Source organism: Gossypium raimondii, chromosome 8 (genome assembly GCF_025698545.1).
Source record: "Gossypium raimondii isolate GPD5lz chromosome 8, ASM2569854v1, whole genome shotgun sequence".
In the NCBI taxonomy this organism is placed as follows: domain Eukaryota; kingdom Viridiplantae; phylum Streptophyta; class Magnoliopsida; order Malvales; family Malvaceae; genus Gossypium; species Gossypium raimondii.
Window position 1 is genome coordinate 40,760,564 of NC_068572.1, and position 20,380 is coordinate 40,780,943.

General features: G+C 38.9%; 3 protein-coding genes across 4 annotated transcripts; 2 read left to right on the forward strand and 1 right to left on the reverse strand.

Annotated features, from left to right (window-relative positions):
- Nucleotides 1-4,741: 4,741 nt before the first annotated feature.
- Nucleotides 4,742-7,767, reverse strand: LOC128043046 (uncharacterized). Its single transcript, XM_052634844.1, has 5 exons — nt 7,698-7,767; nt 6,988-7,629; nt 6,664-6,893; nt 5,182-6,604; nt 4,742-5,133 (listed from the first exon to the last, which is right to left on the reverse strand). Exons 1-5 carry the CDS (start codon nt 7,765-7,767, stop codon nt 4,742-4,744), a joined length of 2,757 nt encoding a protein of 918 aa, XP_052490804.1.
- Nucleotides 7,768-11,501: 3,734 nt separating this feature from the next.
- Nucleotides 11,502-15,377, forward strand: LOC105791454 (dnaJ protein ERDJ3B). Its single transcript, XM_012619522.2, has 10 exons — nt 11,502-11,733; nt 11,857-12,005; nt 12,112-12,238; nt 12,618-12,729; nt 13,516-13,632; nt 13,795-13,881; nt 14,401-14,460; nt 14,572-14,649; nt 14,733-14,804; nt 14,954-15,377. Exons 1-10 carry the CDS (start codon nt 11,663-11,665, stop codon nt 15,110-15,112), a joined length of 1,032 nt encoding a protein of 343 aa, XP_012474976.2. The 5' UTR covers nt 11,502-11,662; the 3' UTR covers nt 15,113-15,377.
- Nucleotides 15,378-16,404: 1,027 nt separating this feature from the next.
- Nucleotides 16,405-20,107, forward strand: LOC105791453 (phospholipase A1 PLIP2, chloroplastic). Of its 2 annotated transcripts, XM_012619521.2 has the most exons (6): nt 16,405-17,329; nt 17,680-18,183; nt 18,339-18,398; nt 18,646-19,062; nt 19,146-19,623; nt 19,970-20,107. In XM_012619521.2, the coding sequence occupies exons 1-6, from the start codon at nt 16,664-16,666 to the stop codon at nt 19,975-19,977; spliced, it is 2,133 nt and encodes a 710-aa protein (XP_012474975.1). In that variant the 5' UTR covers nt 16,405-16,663; the 3' UTR covers nt 19,978-20,107. The 2 variants fall into 2 exon arrangements, with proteins under 2 accessions (XP_012474975.1, XP_012474974.1); XM_012619520.2 differs by having other exon boundaries at nt 16,406-17,329; nt 19,146-20,107.
- Nucleotides 20,108-20,380: the final 273 nt, after the last annotated feature.

Genomic DNA, 20,380 nt, shown 5'->3' on the forward strand with positions numbered 1-20,380 from the left:
TGTATGATGAACCTAATTATGCCCAGTGATTAGGATGTCATAATCAAATGAATCAAATGCTCCGAACTAGACGTGTGTGAATGACATTTGAATGTTATGTCATGAAAAATGAATATTGAAGGTTTAAAGTTATTATTGCTCATTAGGGCTTCCTTTGTGACAACAACGCTTCGTCAAAACTTGGAAATCTTAATCTTAACTCTTGACCCCTAGATATCTTCGACCTTTTAGCCCAGTGAAGTCTAAACAATAGTCCTGTTTCAGGTTCCTGAGCTGTTTAAAGATTTCTAGAGTAATATGAAAAACTTCCCTTGTGAAAGTTTTACTAGTCCATTAAACGTTACCCTAATGCAACATGTTTGCGAAAAGATTACAACGATGGATAAAACAGAATTAATTTGGGAGCATAGCTCGCAATGGGTTGTCAATGATAGAGGAATTGTCTGGGGACATTTATATTAAAAGAATGAAATATTCTAAAACAACTAATTCAATACAAATACTATGACCAGGTGCCCCAAATATCCCTGCTTGAATTTCTCTATACAACTTTTGAAGACCCTTCTGAATTCAACACATGTTTAGGAGATTCACAGTATTCTGTTGATGCCCCAAGATGTCGTCCATTCCTTTCTACCGATTTAGGTACCACAAGACTACACGTGACAATCAAAATTTGAGCCGCCCTTTTCGGGTTTTCAACTCAAATCCCCTTTGGTCTCAAGGTGCCCTTTGCGGGTTTTCACCCTAGCCTCTCCTTTTTTTTTTTTTTGGAATCAAAGCGCCCTTTGCGGGTTTTCACTTTGGTTCCTTCCCTTCTTCAAGTAAAGTATCTCTTGACTGAATCTGAGTTTACTGGATTAGGCAATGTTCTTCCATCCATTTCAGCCAGGATCAGGGCTCCTCCAGAAAAGGCCTTTTTTACAACATAAGGACCCTCCCAATTCGGCATCCATTTCCCCCTAAAATCCTTTTGTAGAGGAAGAATTTTTCTCAATACCAGGTCCCCCTCGTGCAATTCTCTGGGTCGGACTTTCTTGTTGTAGGCACGCATCATTCTTTTCTGATACATCTGACCGTGCTGAATAGCCTTTAGCCTCTTTCCCTCTATCAAGTTCAATTGATCGTATCGAGATTGAACCCATTCCGCTTCATCCAAATGTAGCTCGGTCAAAACCCGGAGAGAAGGGATTTCAACTTCGATGGGCAAAACTGCCTCCATGTCATAAACTAAGGATAAAGGCGTTGCCCCGGTGGATGTCCTGATTGACGTTCGATAAGCAAGGAGGGCAAACGGTAACTTCTCATGCCAGTCCCTGTAAGTCTCAGTCATCTTCCCCACAATCTTCTTTATATTTTTATTGGCCGCTTCCACTACACCATTCATTTTTGGGCGATACGGCGACGAATTGTGATGTCTGATCTTGAATTGACTACAGACTTCTGCTATGGAGCTGTTATTCAAGTTCAACGCATTGTCGGATATGATTCTTTCAGGCATTCCATACCGACATATGATCTCCCTTTTCAAGAACTTATTGACTGATGACTTTGTAACATTAGCATACGAAGCAGCTTCTACCCATTTGGTGAAGTAGTCAATAACCACGAATATGAAACGATGGCCATTTGAAGCCTTCGGCGATATTGGCCCAATAACATCCATACCCCACATGGAGAAAGGCCATGGAGAAGCCATGACATGAAGAGGTGAAGGAGGTGCATGCATTTTATCACCATAGATTTGACATTTATGGCACTTCTTGGAATAATTGATGCAATCCCCTTCCATAGTAGACCAGTAGTACCCGAATCTCATAACCTGCCTAGCCATTGTGAACCCGCTGGCATGCGTTCCGCAGATGCCCTCATGGACTTCTTCTAGAATTTTCTTTGCTTCTACTGGCGTCCACACATCTTAGCGACTGATCTTTTCCCTCTTGTACAAGATCTCCCCATCTAAGACGTAATCAATGGCTAGTCTTCTCAGAGTTCTCTTTTCATTCTCCGTTGCCCGGCCGGGATATTCACGATTTTTACATCTTGTAATATATCTTGATACCAAGGACTATCATCGGTTTCCCCTTCTTCAATATTGTAACAATGAGCCGGGTCTTCATAGATACTCATTTGGATTGGTTTCATATCCCCATGTCTGTTTAATTTGATCATGGAAGCTAAGGTAGCTAGTGCATCAGCCATCTGGTTCTCATCTCGTGGGAGATAGCAAAAAGTGATGTCCTCAAACTCCTTAATCAATTCGAGGACCAACTTTCGATAACTGATTAATTTGGGGTCTCTCATTTCCCATTCACCCCTGAGCTGATATATCACCAATGCTGAATCTCCATAGACCTCTAGCACTTTGATTCCTCGCTCTATAGCTGCACGAATACCCATGACGCATGCTTCATATTCTGCCATGTTATTTGTACAATCAAAATCCAATTTGCAAGTGAAAGGATAATGATCACCATTTGGGGACACCAGATCGCCCCAATTCCATTGCCTCTGACGTTTGAGGCTCCATCAAAGTTTAGCTTCCAACTGTGACCTTCTTGGGGACTTTCTTGATGGCGGCTACACATCAGGTCCTCATTTGGGAAATCAAAACTCAACGGCTCGTAGTCCTCCAGAGCTCTACTAGCTAGAAAGTCAGCAATTGCACTCCCTTTCACAGCCTTTTGGCTCACATAGACAATATCAAATTCAGACAGTAAGATCTGCCATCTGGCCATTCTCCCATTCAAAGCAGTTGACTCCATCATATACTTTAACGGGTCTAACTTTGAGATCAGCCAAGTCGTATGGTATAACATGTACTGCCTTAATCTTCGAGTTGTCCAAATCAAAGCACAGCATAATTTCTCAATAGGCGAATACCTCATTTCACAGTCAGTGAATTTCTTGCTGAGATAATATATCGCCCTTTCTTTCCTCCCCGTTTCATTATGTTGACCTAACACACACCCCATGGAATTGTCGAATACCGTTAGATACAATATCAGAGGCCTATTCGGGTTAAGCGGTGACAGCACTGGAGTATTGGACAAATACTGCTTCACCTTGTTAAAAGCTTCTTCGCATTCCTCATCCCAAGTACCAGGATTATGTTTCTTCAGAAGACGAAATATAGGGTCACATTTCTCAATCAGTTGTGAAATGAACCTAGCGATGTAATTCAGTCTTCCGAGGAAACCTCGAACTTCTTTCTGAGTGCGAGGTGGAGGTAAATCTCGTATTGCCTTGACTTTGTCTGGGTCAATCTCGATTCCCTTTTCACTAACTATGAAGCCTAGCAACTTTCCTGACCTGGCCCCAAAAGTGCACTTCGCTGGATTAAGCTTGAGCTGGAACTTTCTCAATCTTAAGAATAACTTTCTCAAGACCCGCACATGTTCGCCCTCCGTTCTAGATTTCGCGATCATATCATCAACGTAAACCTCGATTTCCCTGTGCATCATGTCATGGAACAAGACTACCATGGCTCTTTGGTATGTCGCTCCTGCATTCTTTAATCCAAACGGCATCACTTTATAGCAGAACGTCCCCATAACGTGATGAATGTAGTCTTTCTCATGTCCTCAGGATGCATCTTTATCTGATTGTACCCCGAAAAACTATCCATGAAGGAAAATAATGAATAGCCTGCCGTATTGTCTACCAATGTGTCGATGTGGGGTAATGGGAAGTTGTCTTTCGGGCTAGCCTTATTCAAATCCCGATAATCCACACACATTTGTACCTTTCCATCTTTCTTTGGAACTGGTACGATGTTGGCCACCCACTCAGAATACCTGACTTCTTACAGAAATCCAGCATCAAACTGCTTTTGTACCTCCTCCTTTATCTTCAACACGATATCAGGCCTCATCCTTCTGAGTTTTTGCTGCACTGGCTTGTAATCTTCTCTTATAGGGAGACGATGGACTACCATGTCGGTACTCAACCCTGGCATATCCTGGTATGACCATGCAAACACGTCCTTGAACTCTCGGAGTAATTCAACGAGGTCCTGTCTTGTCTTTGTAGAGATATCTGATCCGATCTTCACCTTTTTACCCTCCTCTAAGCTCACGACTTCTATTGATTCCCTGTGAGGTAGGATTTGTTTCTCGCCCCTTTCTACCATCTTTGACAAGTCAGGAGACAAACCACAGTCTTCGTTGTCTTCAAAATCATGCGATCCCTCTAAACACATGTTTCGTTCAAAAGGAGACTCTAAATTTGCAAGAGTGACATTCGCATCACTGATATCATGGGACCTGTTATAAGTATGAAAAACAATATGGATTCAGGAATTTGTTTGGTGCAATATGGTCATGGATGAAATGCAAGTGTAGTTTAAGAGAAACTCAAAATAACTGCTTTTATGAAAGAAAGATTTGCTCCAAAAATGTTTGCAAACATGAACTTTATTAAAATAACGATTTTCTGGACATGAGCCTATTTCACAAAAGAATCCTTATCACTTCTTGGCTAAAAAGCAATAAGGGTGTTTTGGACATTACTCTGAAGAAATCCTAAAAACTACAGGTATTTCTTCTGCAGTCCAGTTGTTTAGCTCCCTTTCTGACTCGTAAGGACGAATATCTGGCAAAGCTCTTTCTCGTGTCGCTCCTTCATACACGGCATGAATACTCCCTAGCTCCGTGTTAATACTTCTGACCCCTAGCATTTCTGGATAGACAAATCCTCCCGATACAAAGGTTTTGGAAAGGTGAGGAAAAGTCATGGGTTCCTATTCAACTTCATCCCTGGTCAAACGAGCCCTTCTTCTCATTCGTTTCTTTTCCTGCTCTATCCTCTTCTGCCTAGCATCTGGATTGTATCCTAAGCCAAAACGGTCCTGCTTGTCTTTCAATACTGGAGCCTCAACTCTGCCCTGAAGATACTTCCCCAATCCTTTTCTCGGTGAAGCTCCCTTTCCTACTGTCAGTTGCAGACCCATCCTTGTGGTCTTTGATATTCTCGGCATCGGGATCTTGCTCCCCTCAAGGATGAATGTTGCATTTACAAATTCCAAGGAACGGAAAGAGCACTCGATTGCATCATCGCTTGTTTCTAGATAAGGCGCATCGTTGGTCACAGAAGCAATGATATCTTCTTCAGCGTCTATCGTCACAACCCTGCCTTCTCATACCAGCTTCAGTTTTTGATGTAACGATGAAGGTACCGCACCTGCTGAATGAATCCATGGCCTTCCTAATAGGCAACTGTAAGAAGGCTTGATGTCCATAACTAAGAAGTCCACCTCATAAATAGTTGGGCCAATTAATAGGGGAATGTCAATTCTTCCCATGACCCCTCTCTCAGTACCATCAAATGCTCGAACCACGTTCTGACACGACTTCATATGCGAACTATCCACAGGTAGACTGTTGAGCGTGGATAGGGGCAATACATTTAATGCCAATCCACTGTCTACCAGAACCCCTGGTAATATGCATCCTTTACACCTTGCAGTGATGTGTAAAGCTCTAGTAGATCCCATACCCCCAGGTGGTATTTCGTCATCGCTGAAAGAGATGAAGTTATCAGCGCTTATATTGCCGACCAGTCGATCTAACTTGTTAACAGAGATATCGTCGACCACGTAAGTTTCATTTAGCACATTCAGTAATGCATTTTGATGTCCCTCCGAGTTCAGGAGTAAAGCTAGCACAGATATGCGAGCTGGTTGTTTGTGTAGCTGATCCACAACGCTGTACTCGCTATGCTTGATAAACTTCAAGAACTCTCTAGCTTCATCCTCCTTGATTGGTTCATTGACCAACAATTCAGGTTCGACCGTCTTCTTCTTCCCAATCGAAGTTTCTTCTCTTATTGGCTCTACTCGAGCCTTCACCTGTTTGTCATGCCCTCCTTCATCATGGTCCTCTTTATTAATCACGTCCTCCTTCCCCGGGATTGTCACATTACAATTGTAATTCCAAGGAACCCTCCTGTTATCCTTGTAAGTAAACACGGCCGGTTTTTGAATGATAACCTTTGGTGTTATTCGTGCCCCAACCTCACTGTTTTGAGGTCGCGAAATGATGACCACAGGACGGTTAGCCTCCGGGACTCCCAACGCCAACTCTGACGTGCATACATGATTCTCCCTCTGAATTCCTTCACAAAATTCCACCTCCTTATTATCCATCATACTCTGTACCAAGGCTCTGAACTCCGTACACTCTTGGATTTCATGCCCCACTTCATGGTGGAACTCGCAGTAGTTCTCCCTCTTTTCACAACTTTCTTCTGAGACGATTAGTCCCCTTTTCACCATCTCCTTCCAAACCCATCTCAAAGGAGTTTTTACATCCGCAATGTTTGCCTTGATTCTTCTGTCTTCACCCACCATATTTACCCCACCATTAGTGTGATTCGGTAATGGATTTTCTGCTTTGGTGGCTTCATCAAATTTAACGACACCCATACTAATGAGCCTTTCAACCACCTTCTTGAAGGCAGTACAGTTTTCTATGGAATGCCCGTGATTCCCGCATGATAGTCGTACTGTGCATTTGCGTCGTACCATTTGGGGTACGGGGGCTGTAAAGGCTTCAGATAGAATAGGGAAACTACGTGTGCGTCGAATAAATTTCGGTATAGTTCCCTGTATGACATAGGAATTGGCGTGAATTAGGCCCTCTCCGTATTTCACCTTGTACCGACCTCCTGTCTCGACGAGCTTTGCTGATTGGCAGCCGTCTTTCCTGGCTGACTCACTGTTACTGACTTCGAGTAGCCCTTGTTGTACATGCTCATGTTGTTCACCTCACTCTCCTTCCTCCTCGAGGCTGATCTTCTGTTACTCTCTCCAGCATCAATCTTCCCACTCCTGATGGCGTTCTCAATCATCTCGCCGTTCATGGCTATGTCAGGAAAGCTTTTTGTGGCACTTCCTAACATATGTGTAATGAACGGTGCCTTCAGGGTGTTAATGAACAACATGGTCATTTCCTTTTCCAAGAGCGGTGGCTGAACTTGGACTGCGACCTCCCTCCATCTCTCGTCTTGCTGAAGCTTTCACTCGGCTTTTCTCCATGTTACGAAGGGTGATTACAGCAGAGCCATGTCGATCCACATGACTATATTGTTTCATGAACGATTGTGCCAAGTCCTCCATGATCCAATCGTGGCACGACTCAACCGATTGTACCACTTGGATCTTTGCCCAGTAAAATTTGTCTTGGAAGCAGTGTATCAAAAGTTGGTCGTTGTTAACATAACCCGTCATTCGCCTGCAGAACATGGTGATGTGAGCTGCTGGGCAGCTTGTCCCATTGTACCTTTCAAATTCAGGCATCTTAAATTTATGAGGGAGTACTAGATCTGGCACTAAACTCAGCTCTTTCGCGTCAATGCCTCGATAACTCTCAGCAACCTCTATCGCCTTGAACTTCTCTTCGAGCCACCTGCATCTTTCTTCCAACTGCTTTGGTAACTCTTCCTTCACTCTTTCCTTCTCAACCACTTCATCAAAGTCAGGGATGGCAGAGTTAATAGGATTGTTTTCGGGATTAAAACCTGGCCCAGTTTGGAGGTTCGAAACACCAGCTCGAAATTGCTGAGGCATGATGGTGACAGTAGATTTGCGCGGGTATTCAGCTTGAGCTCGCTCATGTGGAGGGGTGAAACCTGGAGGATAGAAAAGTTCATCATCATTTCCCTCATCGAATCTGCCATGGGGCCCTTTCCTTTGTCACCTCCCTTAGTTATCAGTCGGGTTAACTTGGCCACTATATCCTCCTGAGATTCCCGCATCTTCTCAGACATTTCTTACTTCATCTTGTCTAACCGCTCCTGCATTTGTAGCTGAAGCCGGTCTTGCATCTCTTTCTGGTACTGTTCGAGCTTCTCTAATCTCTGATCCATATCTCTTGTCTTTGCTCGAGTGCCGTATCGGTGTTGGATTGGTTGGTTGGTTTCCAGGTTAACTGAGCAATAATTTTAATTAATTAGGATCAATTCAAAGTTTTGAATGCATATGATGCGATGCATGAGATGAATGCAAGAAAGGCGTTAATTATGATTCAATTCCACTTGGAAAACTTTATTAGAAAACAAATCTCTTTACATAGAATAGACTACAAATACGACTTCGCCCTAATACTTAAGACCTTGATTTTTTGAAGCAACGAGGCTAACTCCGTCCCGGTCGACTCAATTCATACTTTACGCTCAACGTGTCTGCTTGTACTGCCAGAGTTTGTAAGTGATCAGCTACTTCTCGAATCTGAACCAAGGCTTGTCCCATAACACGATCCCTGCTTCTGACCTGATTCTGGAGGTAGTGAAGCTGTTCGCTTTGATGATCTTTGTTTGCCTCCAGTAACTCAATCCTGGCTTCACAGTTCTGCAATGCCACCTCTAGTTCTTCTATAGTTTTCTTTATTTGCTCGATTCTGCTTAAACTTACTTGCAGTTCCACCACTGAATTACGATTTCGGTATTGATGAACAATCTTCTCAAGTTCGGCCACTCTAGCCCTTAGTTTATCCCCTTCATCTTGATTTTCTAACAAACTCTTCTCAAGCGATCTATTTTGCATCTGGGCTTCTTGGAATCTTTCTTCCCATCTGTCAGCCTTGGCTTTTTCTTCTTGAACCTCTTGACGCCACTGCTCTAAGGTTTTTCCCAACCCAGCAGTTCTTACGGACAGACGTAGTCTCTTATAATCCGTCTTCAAGCTATTCAGATCTTCCTCGACTTTGCGCTTCCCTTTTCTCAGGCCCTCGGTTTCCTGCTTTTGAACATCTATGTCCAACTTTAAATTCACTTTTTCTTCCTCCATTTGTTCTAGTTTTTTCTCTAACTCTGCATTCTTTCTTTCGAGGTCTTGCTTTATGATTTCTAGCTCAGAAGGGACGACGCGCAAATGCTCCTCTATCGACTGACTATTTTCTGAACTTGGCCCGGGAATGTTGTCATTGATCCTCCTAGCACGCCATTCGTTATATTCAGAAGTTGTCATTGGACCGACGGCTAACCTCTTCGTTCGGCGAGTCTGATTCCACGCATTGGCCATCTCACGAGCCTTCCTTTTGTAGCCATCATCCTTATATGAGAATTCACACTCAGCTAGTCCTTGAGTGGCAGGCACAAACTGTCTTGACTGTCTTGTCTTAACACTAGCAATGGGGCATAACCAACACCCCCAAATCCCGAGCAACGGAACCCAGTCGAAATCGCCACACTTATATAGGATCTCATCTGGAAGCAACCACGGAGCTCTCCACTCGATATCTTCTTCTTGCAGATTACGAAGATTGCCATCCATTTCTCCTCGTAATATCATCTCTCCTTGATGCGACCACTATCTCTTTCAACGGTGAATAACTTTCGAGAAGACGATATGAAACCTTATCAACCTTCAAAAGTGGCTATGGAACCACCCAAGTAATAATGCAAGCACATCCAATAAATCGCCTCTCCGTTCTTGGCATGCATTTAATGACCTAAAGGTTTACGCCAAAATTACAGGAATGGCGTAACTCCCTTGTCAAGCCGGTCGAATAAATCAGTGACCGCCTCATCAACATGTCCCAAAATCTTAGGGAACAAGATTAGACCATATATACTTAGAGCAAAGACGTCCACTTTCTTCCTTGCATCTGGGTGTGCTAAAATGAGGTCCTTTAAACTTTTCCAAGGAATACACCTACTATCCCCTTTTTGCTTAATCCGAGCTGTAACCCACTGCTCACTCATCCCTGTTATACTCATCAACTTCCTCAAGAAGGTTGGTACATTCACCGCTTTCGAATAAATTCTATCCATCTGTACCTTCGAACACCGAAGTAAAGCCGTGTACTCCTCTATTGTAGGCACCAGGTCAACCTTTCCGAATGTGAAGCAATTGTAGGCCGGATTCCAAAACTGGACAAGAGCTCGAAACAGACGCTTGTCTACCTTCATGTCAAGTAAATAAGGTAAATCCCCATAATTTGAATAGAATAGCTGCCTAACCTCATTATCCCATTGATACCAAATCTCCTTCCTGCAAGTTGTTCTGAGCTACGCTAACACGAGTGAAGTCCCATAACTCTGATACGTATCCCACGGCCAAACTATCACCTTTTTCATGCTGTATCTTCTCAGACCAAGTCCGGACAGCCGCATTCTTCAAAATGTTGGGTCCTAACTTACTGGTCATGACATTTTCTTCTCGAAATAAGAATTTTCAAAAGCAAAAGGCAATATTCGGATATTTTGGAGAATTAAAAACATTGTGCCCTAACTTACTGGGTGTGGTGTTTTATTTCTTTGAAATAAGAATGTCTTATTATTTTAATTCATTCATGAAATAAAAGGTTCCTAAATTATTTTTTTAAGGTGGGCCGATCACACTAATAAAGGATCGGTGGCGACTCCAGTTTTTGTTTTTTTAAGTCGACAACTAAAATTTTTGTTTTAAAAAAAAACGGTTTCGACAAGATTATTCAAATATTAAATTAGAATTTGAAAATAGAGAAAAAAAGTATAAATGTTCTTTTCTATCTAAATGTTGGACCTAAATCAACTTTGGATTTCATCATACCTAAGGACTAAATAAAACTCCTATATTGCATTGTGAATTTAAAAATATATAATAGATAATTTTATAAATATACATGGTTCATTTTTATCTTCTTTCACTCAACTGATATAAAATTAAAATAATTTATGCTACATATTTTAACGAACAGTCAAATTTTATTTACTTAACGTAAATAGCACGCCCTTAAAGTCCAAATTGCTTAGTGGATTGGATTAATTGAGGATTTATGGACGGGGCAATGTATTTCAGCCTACACCTGTAGACTCGTTACTCCATATCCATTTACGGGAAAAACCTATAGAAAATTTAATTCCACATGACATCCCCAAAGTATGGCTTAAATTTTGAATTCATCACCAAATAATTGAATCTTTAAATCATCAATTACATTTTTCTATCAACCTCGTTATTAGTTTAGACATTAAACACTAATTCAAATCAGGCGTGGAATTTTTTAAAACATGTGAATTAAATATATACATATATGTGTCAATTACATGAATAATTTAGATCTAAATTGTTAAAAAGATAAATAGCTATCACTCTTTATTTTTTAACATGTCTTATCTAAGCTAGCCACACATGATTACAATCTAATCTAAATATATGCTGTACATCATATTTAAACATGTATTTAATGCCCAAATTGAAAGCTTAATTAATTAAGGGATTTGATGGTTAATGACAAATTTGAAGTTTAGGGATTAATTTCAAATATAATCAATATTTTGGAGAGTCATTAAAGACTGTTTTAAAAAGCCTAACGAGAATTGGATTACAAATTTGTAATTAAACTTTTCATTTTCCATGAAATCATATACGCTACACTGTGGAAAATGAATCATCCACGTGGCAAAACCCTATAGGAAGGAACAACAAAAGGAGCCTGTTTTTTGCAAGAACACGTTGCCAAAGTACACTCTCTAAAGCCCAGTTTCCAAGCACCTAACTGAAAAAAGGATCCATTTTCATAAAGAAGAAAAAAAGAGATGCATCAATTACCTCTCATTATCTCACACACAAATTAAGGGTTCTTTATTTGGAATCGAAGATTTGATAAGGATTTTTTTTTTTTTTGTAAATATTTGTGAAGTTCCTTAGACATCCAGTTTCTCTACCGGTCTCAAATCCATGGCCCTTCCAAGAACGAAGCGATTTTTTCTGTTATGCGCTTTTTCTTACGCGATCGTCGCCATTGCAGAGTACGCGCCTTTCTCTCTCTCTCTCTCTCTCTCTCTCTATATATATATATATTTATATATATCCAGAAAAGTGGTGTTCCTGTGAGCGTGAAAGTATGTGGTGTGATACCATATTTGATTCAGGAAGAATTATTACGAGATTTTACAAGTGCCGAAAGGAGCGTCGGATGAGCAGATCAAAAGAGCATATAGGAAGCTGGCATTGAAGTATCATCCCGATAAGAATCCCGGTAATGAAGAAGCCAATAAGCGATTTGCAGATATTAACAATGGTAAAAAAAATTCTCCTTCTTTATTTAAGTTTTTCGTTCTTTAGAAAAGAGAGAAAAAAAGAAGAGCTTTGAATGATGGAATAATTTGGTTTTTATGAAAGGTTAGCTTATGAAGTGTTGTCGGATAGCCAAAAAAGGAGTATATATGATAGGTATGGAGAGGAGGGCTTGAAACAACATGCTGCCCGTGCAGGCGGAGGAATGGGGGTCAATATGCAAGACATTTTTAGCTCGTAAGTTTTTTTTGAAAATCTCGCTCTTTCTTTTTTTTTACTTGTATTGCATTACATTATGTTGTTGATAGCAATATAGTAGTGATTGAAATGCTATGGTATCTGTTCTCAGTTCTCACTTACTCAAAACAAACGTAGAAGCATGCTTTGTAGGTGATAATGTATGAAAATATCCATAAAATATTTTTTATTGACTGATATTTGGGATAGCATTGATTAAATAATCATTTAGCCTATACAAACTGTCAGCCTAATCTTATATTAACTTAGGTTTAAATGTGGATAGCCATCATTTCTTGGAACTGTTCACCTTTATTTATGTTACTGGATTCAATTTCAACCACCTACTATTGGTGACGAGATAAAGCTTTTTCTTCAGGTTTTTTGGGGGAGGCCCAATGGAAGAGGAGGAGAGAATTGTGAAGGGTGACGATGTAATTGTCGAATTGGAGGCAACACTAGAAGATTTGTACATGGGAAGTACTCTTAAGGTGAGAACCTATGTCTTCTGGTGGATTTGTTACCCTTAAACCAAATCCAATAATTGATCAGCTTTTGGTCATCTTAGTAGTGTGGACTATGGGCATCACGATTTTTGTGCATTATGTCTTGTACCTTATTTAATGCATTTATGTCTTAAATAAGTTGGTTAGTGGCTACCTGGTGTACAACAATGTGAAAGTTTGGATATTATATAATCTTATAACTTGGGACTTAGGAAGCAAGTTTGTAACCTAAACCATATTTACTAGTGTGTACTTATTCTTTCTCTAGATATTCGTGTAAGCATCGTATCTATGTAATAGTAACAAAGCTTTGCATAGGTACTTCATCTAACTTGTGTGTTTTGTCTATTAGCAAATGTCCAAGCTAGATTCTCTTCCTCAGAGTGATTGTTCATCACTGTTTAGGAATCATAGGGTATAGTCTGATGCATAGCTTAGTTAGGATTCTCCTTGTCAGGCTTGTTAAATTTGCTGGTTGAAGTGCAAAAGAAGAGCTGTTAGGCACTTGGGCTTTTGAAATACAGATATTTGCTTAATGATGTTGCATTTTAACTATTTTTTAATGTTTCCCAAGAAACTAGTGGATCAGTAAATTATACATGATCACGAAATAATAATGATGATGGGCACATGATGTATTCTTTTCCTTCTTGTCTTTCGTTTTAGCTTTTTTGGGGAAACTTGAAGAAGCTATTAACTAGGTTCTAGCTTCTCTATACCCAATCTTGATCTTTCTCTGAATATTCTTAAAGAAAAGTAGCATTGATCTAGGTTTGGAGGGAGAAAAACATATTAAAGCCTGCTCCTGGTAAACGGCCTTGTAAATGCAGAAATGAGGTCTACCATAGGCAAATTGGTCCAGGGATGTTCCAACAGATGACTGAACAGGTATTTTGGCTTTTTTTTTCTTTAATATTTAAGTTTCATACTGTTCTTCTATCCTTTATCTTGTCTGTCGAGCTTTGTAGAGTGTCATAATTGTTATGTATTTTGTTGCTTTGATTGAGCTTTTATTTTATTTTATTATATTCTCGAATTTTCTTTTCTCAGGTTTGTGAGCAGTGCCAAAATGTCAAATTTGGAAGAGAGGGGTTTAATGTCACAATTGATATTGAGAAAGGAATGCAAGATGGGCAAGTAAGCATGTAGAATTAGAATTTTTTTTGTGACTGTAGTTTTCCTAAATAATGTTCAAATTTGCAGCAAGCTTAAGACCTAAGGAAAGTGGAAGAGGATAAACTATTATCTCGATGAAATGTTTTTTTTTTATGACAATTATTGGTTGCAGAACGATTTTTTAATAGTATCATCATACTTTTGTATTTCATTGTTCTCTTAATTCTTTTCAAATCTGAACTCTACGATGCTCCATTCTGCTTTCTTGGAATCTCCTGATCTGGATGCTTTCATGATTCCTCGCATACAATGATAAGCTTTATTGTTTTAGCATTACTCCACAAGAAGCTAACACAGAAATATGCTTAAGTAAGCCTCTGTGGTATTCTTTGCTGTTATGTGTGAACGGAATTGGTTAATTAAAACAATTTCATTCGAATTTCTCATCCAACATCTTCTATGAAATGTTGTGATTTTCATCCTCGTGAGCTAATCATTCTTGTTGCTAGATTTGGAATAATGCTCCTTGCATATTTTCAGGAGGTAGTTTTTTACGAAGATGGTGAACCTATAGTAGATGGAGAACCTGGAGATTTGAAGGTTAGTATGTTATTAGATGCTATTGTGACAATCCTGTGCAGTCTTTCTTTAGTATATTGGAATTTTCTCATTAATGCTCACATGTTCGCTTGAGACTAACATTTTTTACAGTTTCGTATTCGCACTGCACCCCATGACCGATTCAGAAGGGAAGGTGATGACTTGCACGCTACAGTCACCATAACACTTGTAAGTCCCTTTTGTTTTATAGTATCTATGTATGTCACAACCTTTCATAATGAGCCAATTCTCTTCATTTTTCCTTGTACCAGGTTCAAGCTCTTGTTGGTTTTGAGAAGACCATTAAACATCTTGATGACCATTTAGTGAACGTTAGCTCTAAGGTAAGCATTAAGCGACGACAGATCCTATGGTAATTTGCCCAGTTAGTGTCCATCATATACAACAACTAAAACCCAAATTTTAAAAATAAATAAACATCAAAACTATGTTTTAGGAAAAAATAAATATTTGTATTTGCATAATTACATAGGATATTACTAAGCACAAGGAGGTGAGAAAGTTCAAAGGAGAAGGAATGCCATTACATTCCAGCAAGAAGAAAGGTGATCTCTATGTCGCCTATGACGTTTTATTCCCCACATCGTTGACGGAAGACCAGAAGTCCAAAATCAAAGAAGTTCTTGGCTAGGAATAGGGGATATTAGTTTTTATTTTTATTTTTATTTTCCCATTACAACATGATGAGGCTACATAGAAATTAGGATAATCCAAGGGTTTCTAATTTTTTTTTCTCCCCTCCCTTTTGTTGCCTATTTCCTCTCGGCTGGCATGCACGGATTTTTGCCTGTCTCGATCTTAAAATGAAATTTTATCTTGAGAAAATAATTTGTCTCAAACCCTAACCTTAAATTTAATAAAAGATTTGACTTCAACCTGATTCGATTTAAATTTAATTGAATTGTTTTATTTTTATTTTGAAGAAAATAAGATTATCATTTTAGACTTAAAACTTAATATATTTATTTATTGAAAGCTAAAACTTAATATATTCATATATTAAGTGTAATTTTTAATAAATAATTTGACGTGTCCGACTTGACTTGAGTATTTTTCCAATGCCACTAATCTGACCTGAAATTAATTTTTCAGAAAAAAAGAAAAACTCTAACGAATTGAGTCAAATTAGAATACATTTAAGAAAAATGCGTTTAGTTGAAAATTCTAAAATTAATTTTAGAAAATAAAAATATGTGAAAAAAGAAAGTTGTTTTCATTTATTCACTGAAAATGCTCTGTAAATAGTAAAATTGAATAAGTTGAAAATAAGGGTTTTAATTTAATAAATTACTTTTGGTACAAACCCAAAAATTATTTTTTCAAATATTAAATCATATAGTCTAGTTCAATTCATATAAATAAATATACTTATTTATTTCACATGTTTCTATTATAAAAAATAAATACCATATTATTGAAAATAAAATTTTATTTATTTCAACTTGAAAACATCATTTTATAAAAATAAAAAGAAAAGAAAATATTCCATTACTTGCCCTTATTGATGATGTCCCTTGATCTTGGAATGATTTAACTCTTCTAGAATCTTTCTCGTAATGTTTTATGCTATATTAATATTTTAAAACAAAAACAAAATATATATTATAAAAAGTTATAAGATTAAATATATGTATTATAAAATTTTTAAAAATTATAAAAATCAAAAGGTAAACATGTGAATAAATATATCCAGAAAATTTTAATGAAAACTGTTATGAGTTACAACTGCCTCATAACCTTGTGTAACCATAACGACAATTCACTATTAAATAAAACAAAATAATAATGATTAATTATAAATAAATTTTAAAACTCAGATATCCTATATCCTATAAGTTAGTATTAGTATTTTATTATTTATTTAAAGTCCTCCATATGATTATTTTGTAGTTGAATGATTATGTAGTAATTTTTAAGATGTAATTTACCCTCTATTCCTCCGCCTATTTAGAACCTTCCGTCTCTCTCTTTTATATATAAATGAAGAAATTTGATCAACCATCTTAAAACCGGAAAACAGGTTGGAGAAACAAAGAGATAAAAGCGCCTTGCTTCCCGCCATTGTTGCCGCTTGATATTTCCTATGTTTTTACCCACTTTTTGTTTATTTTCATACTTATATTTGATTAGAAACTATAAAGAATTTTAAGCCCCCACAAGCAAATTGTAAGAATAAAATAAAATGGATGGGCGTTGTTTGAAAACAGGGATTCATGGCATGCCACCTGCGATCTCGGTGACCAGGCTATTGGAAAATAGGACCAACGCCGCGCAAGTGAGTGCGGTGGCGCGGTCTTTGGTGGCGGGTAATAATAGTAATAACAACAACCGTAATCAATCGACGTCGTCATCGTCCGGGGCGGTTGTATCGCCGCAGAAGAAAGTGTTTTCCAGGTTATCGTGTCGGTACACATTGAAATCATTGTGGCCTTCCGGAAGTGGAGGTAGGAAGTCCGCGAGGTACAGCGGGACGGCCGTCGACGATACGGTTTTATTGGAGAAGGGTAACGGAGAGGAGATGAAAGTGAACGGCGGAGAAATGAACGGGACGTTGGAAGGGCCGAACGGGAATTGGGTCATGAAGATCTTGGACGTGAAGTCGTTGTGGAAGGAAGACGCTGGTAAAGAAGGGGAAGAAGCCGAAGAAGGAAACAATGAAAACGGCGTCGTCGACGGGGAGGAACGAATGTGTGAATGCTGCAGAGCCTGTGATGATGAAAATGAAATAAAGGAAATCGATAAACATTCGTTTTCCAAGATGCTCAAAAGGGTGTCGTTAGCTGATGCTAAGCTGTACGCTCAAATGTCTTACCTTGGATGCTTGGCTTATGTCATTCCAAGGATTAAGGTAAACCAACCCAGAAATTTGTTCTTTTTTTTTTTAATTATTCATAATTTTAAAACGTTTTAACATGTTTTCATTTTATATATTAGATTAAGGTCGCGTTTAAGAGAGGTGAAAAACTGGGTTTCACTGAAAAAAGCAAAATGATTGATGATTTGATGGGTGAAATTTCTTGTTTTTGAAATTTGATGATATCTTCATAGTTTTGTAATTTATTTGTACTTGGATGATGATGATGGGTTTCTCTCTTTTGTTGGATGTGTGCTTTGATGTTTGTTTATAGATGAAACTATCGCTCGGATCTTTGAAGAGTAATTTTTTCTGTATATATATTTTTTTGTTTTGCATTTCAGCCTGAGAATCTCTTAAAACATCACGGTTTGCATTTTGTGACTTCGTCAATGGAGAAGAGAGAATCAGCGATGACTGTTGAGAAAAATCATGAGGTATCCTCTGAAAATCAAGAGGTGCAAAGGAATAACGAGGATGATATGTACGGCAATGAGAAGAAAAATATCGGGTATCGAATCAGTGCTTCTGCTGCTTATCAGATAGCTGCCTCTGCTGCTTCTTATTTGCAGTCCCATACAAGGACCATGCTTCCTTTCAAATCGTCGAATCCTGAAAGCATCAAGGATTCATCCAAAGATGGAAATGGAAGTGAGAGTGGTTCCGATATGATAAGCTCTGACATGGCCTCTTTAATGGCAACTACAGACTCCGTGACGGCCGTGGTTGCTGCCAAGGAAGACGTGAAGCAAGCTGTTGCTGATGATTTGAACTCTACGCATTCATCGCCTTGTGAGTGGTTTATATGTGATGATGATCAGAGTGGTACTAGATTCTTTGTAATTCAGGTAGATAATACCATCCATACTAACAAGGGTATGGCACATGCTCTCTTTATATAGGAGTTGCAGATTTTTATTTAGAGTTGATTATATTGATTCAATTTTGCACTTTGGATGTTGTTACCTTACATTTTTGAACTAGTTATGATGTGTATATGTAGGGATCTGAGTCATTAGCATCTTGGCAGGCGAATCTACTTTTCGAGCCTATCAAGTTTGAGGTAATTTCTTGACAGAATGTGTCTATTTGCTTCTTGTTAATCTTTATCTGATTTTGTTTGGATTCTTGAATGCATAAAATGTTCATTGAAACCGCATCAGATGTCAATTTACATATATAAACTTTTTTAGATGAGAACGTTGATTGCTTTAGCCTCTGTTTTTGGTATGCGGTAAATATCGTAGAGGACTGGAAAGTATATCCATTTCCGGTTTTCGATTAATACAATACAATCTTTTATGGTTAAGGGACTGGATGTTCTTGTCCATAGAGGTATATATGAGATTGCTAAAGGCATGTACGAGGGAATGCTGCCTGATGTCCGTTCCCACTTAAAATCACATGGAAAACGTGCAACTTTCCGCTTCACTGGGCATTCTCTCGGTGGCAGCTTGTCACTTTTGGTAAATCTTATGTTGTTGATACGAGGTGAAGTGCTGGCTTCTTCCTTACTTCCCGTTATAATGTTTGGATCTCCAAGCATCATGTGTGGGGGTGACCGTCTTCTTCGCCAACTCGGGTTGCCACGAAGTCATGTTCAAGCAATTACGATGCACAGAGACATTGTTCCTCGAGCCTTCTCTTGCAATTTTCCTAGCCATGTTGTAGAGCTTTTAAAGGCTCTTAATGGGAAGTTTCGACACCATCCTTGTCTCAATAATCAGGTAATGTATCTGCATTTTTGAAAACTGTAAATGCAACTGAATTAGAACATGGATATTTAACTATTTATCTTGTTTTGCTACAGAATCTATTGTATGCACCAATGGGGCAACTTCTGATTTTACAACCAGATGAGAAATTCTCTCCACCTCATCATCTCCTTCCTTCAGGAACCGGTCTATATTTCCTAACCTCTCCATTCTCAAACGAAGACAGTGAAGAGAAGTTGCTCCGGACTGCACAGAGAATTTTCTTTAACTCGCCACATCCACTTGACATCTTAAGTGATCGTACTGCATACGGTTCCGAAGGAACAATCATAAGAGATCATGACATGAAATCTTACTTGAAATCCATTCGAGAAGTCATCCGTCAAGAGCAAAATCGCATCAGGAAGACCAAGAGAGAACAACGACGCAAGGACTGGTGGTCCCTGGTGTTATCTCGCGGCGTCAGTGCGGGTATCATTCTCCGGAAGTCCATTACGACAACTGGTCTACACCGAGGACAATTCAACTTAGCCATTGTTTTACAAACCGGGAGAGCGTCCTTGAAGCGGTTTGGTAAGCTAGTTGCATCTAGGCACATATATTTGCCGGTGATCCTTTTATTGCCTGCCAAACTGTTACTCTTGGGTGCATACCATGTGATCAATTTTCGTTGAGAACCATATATTGTTTCTTAGGAGGGAGTATTATACAGGTGGAGTCACATTGCCGTCGATGATTCTTTTATTCATTATTGATTTAGGAAAGGAAATTTGATAGAACTCATGAAAATTGTTTATACTCTGTATTATGAGTAACACTAGCGTAATGATGTTTTATCGTCTCATTGGATCATTGGTAGAAGTTAATATTTCAATAATGGCTACCTAAAGCTAACGAGATTTTTCCGGAACATGTTCAGGAAAATGATAGTCAATGTGTCGGCTTATGGGGCTGTCTTTAAGTGGGGGATATCGATGCCTTGAGAGTAGTTGAAACGTGAAAGAAAGATCTTGCTTAGGTGTTATAGTTATTGAGAACGATATTGAACTTGCTGGTATGCAATTACAATTCAGCTTTAATTGAATTCGAGTAGCTCTATAGAAAATAATGATCGATTGAGCTCAAGTCGATTTCGAGCAAACTTTAGCCCGCACAGCTTGACAAGTTGTTTCTTGGTCAGCTGGAATCTGCAATTCCTCGTCAGATTCTTATAATTTGTTGTTGGTCTGGCAAATTTTGGTCTCCATTGATGATGTAACGAGTGATGACCCACATTTGAGATTCTCAGAAACCGATGACCCATGAACACCAAGGTTTCGTCAAGCACAAA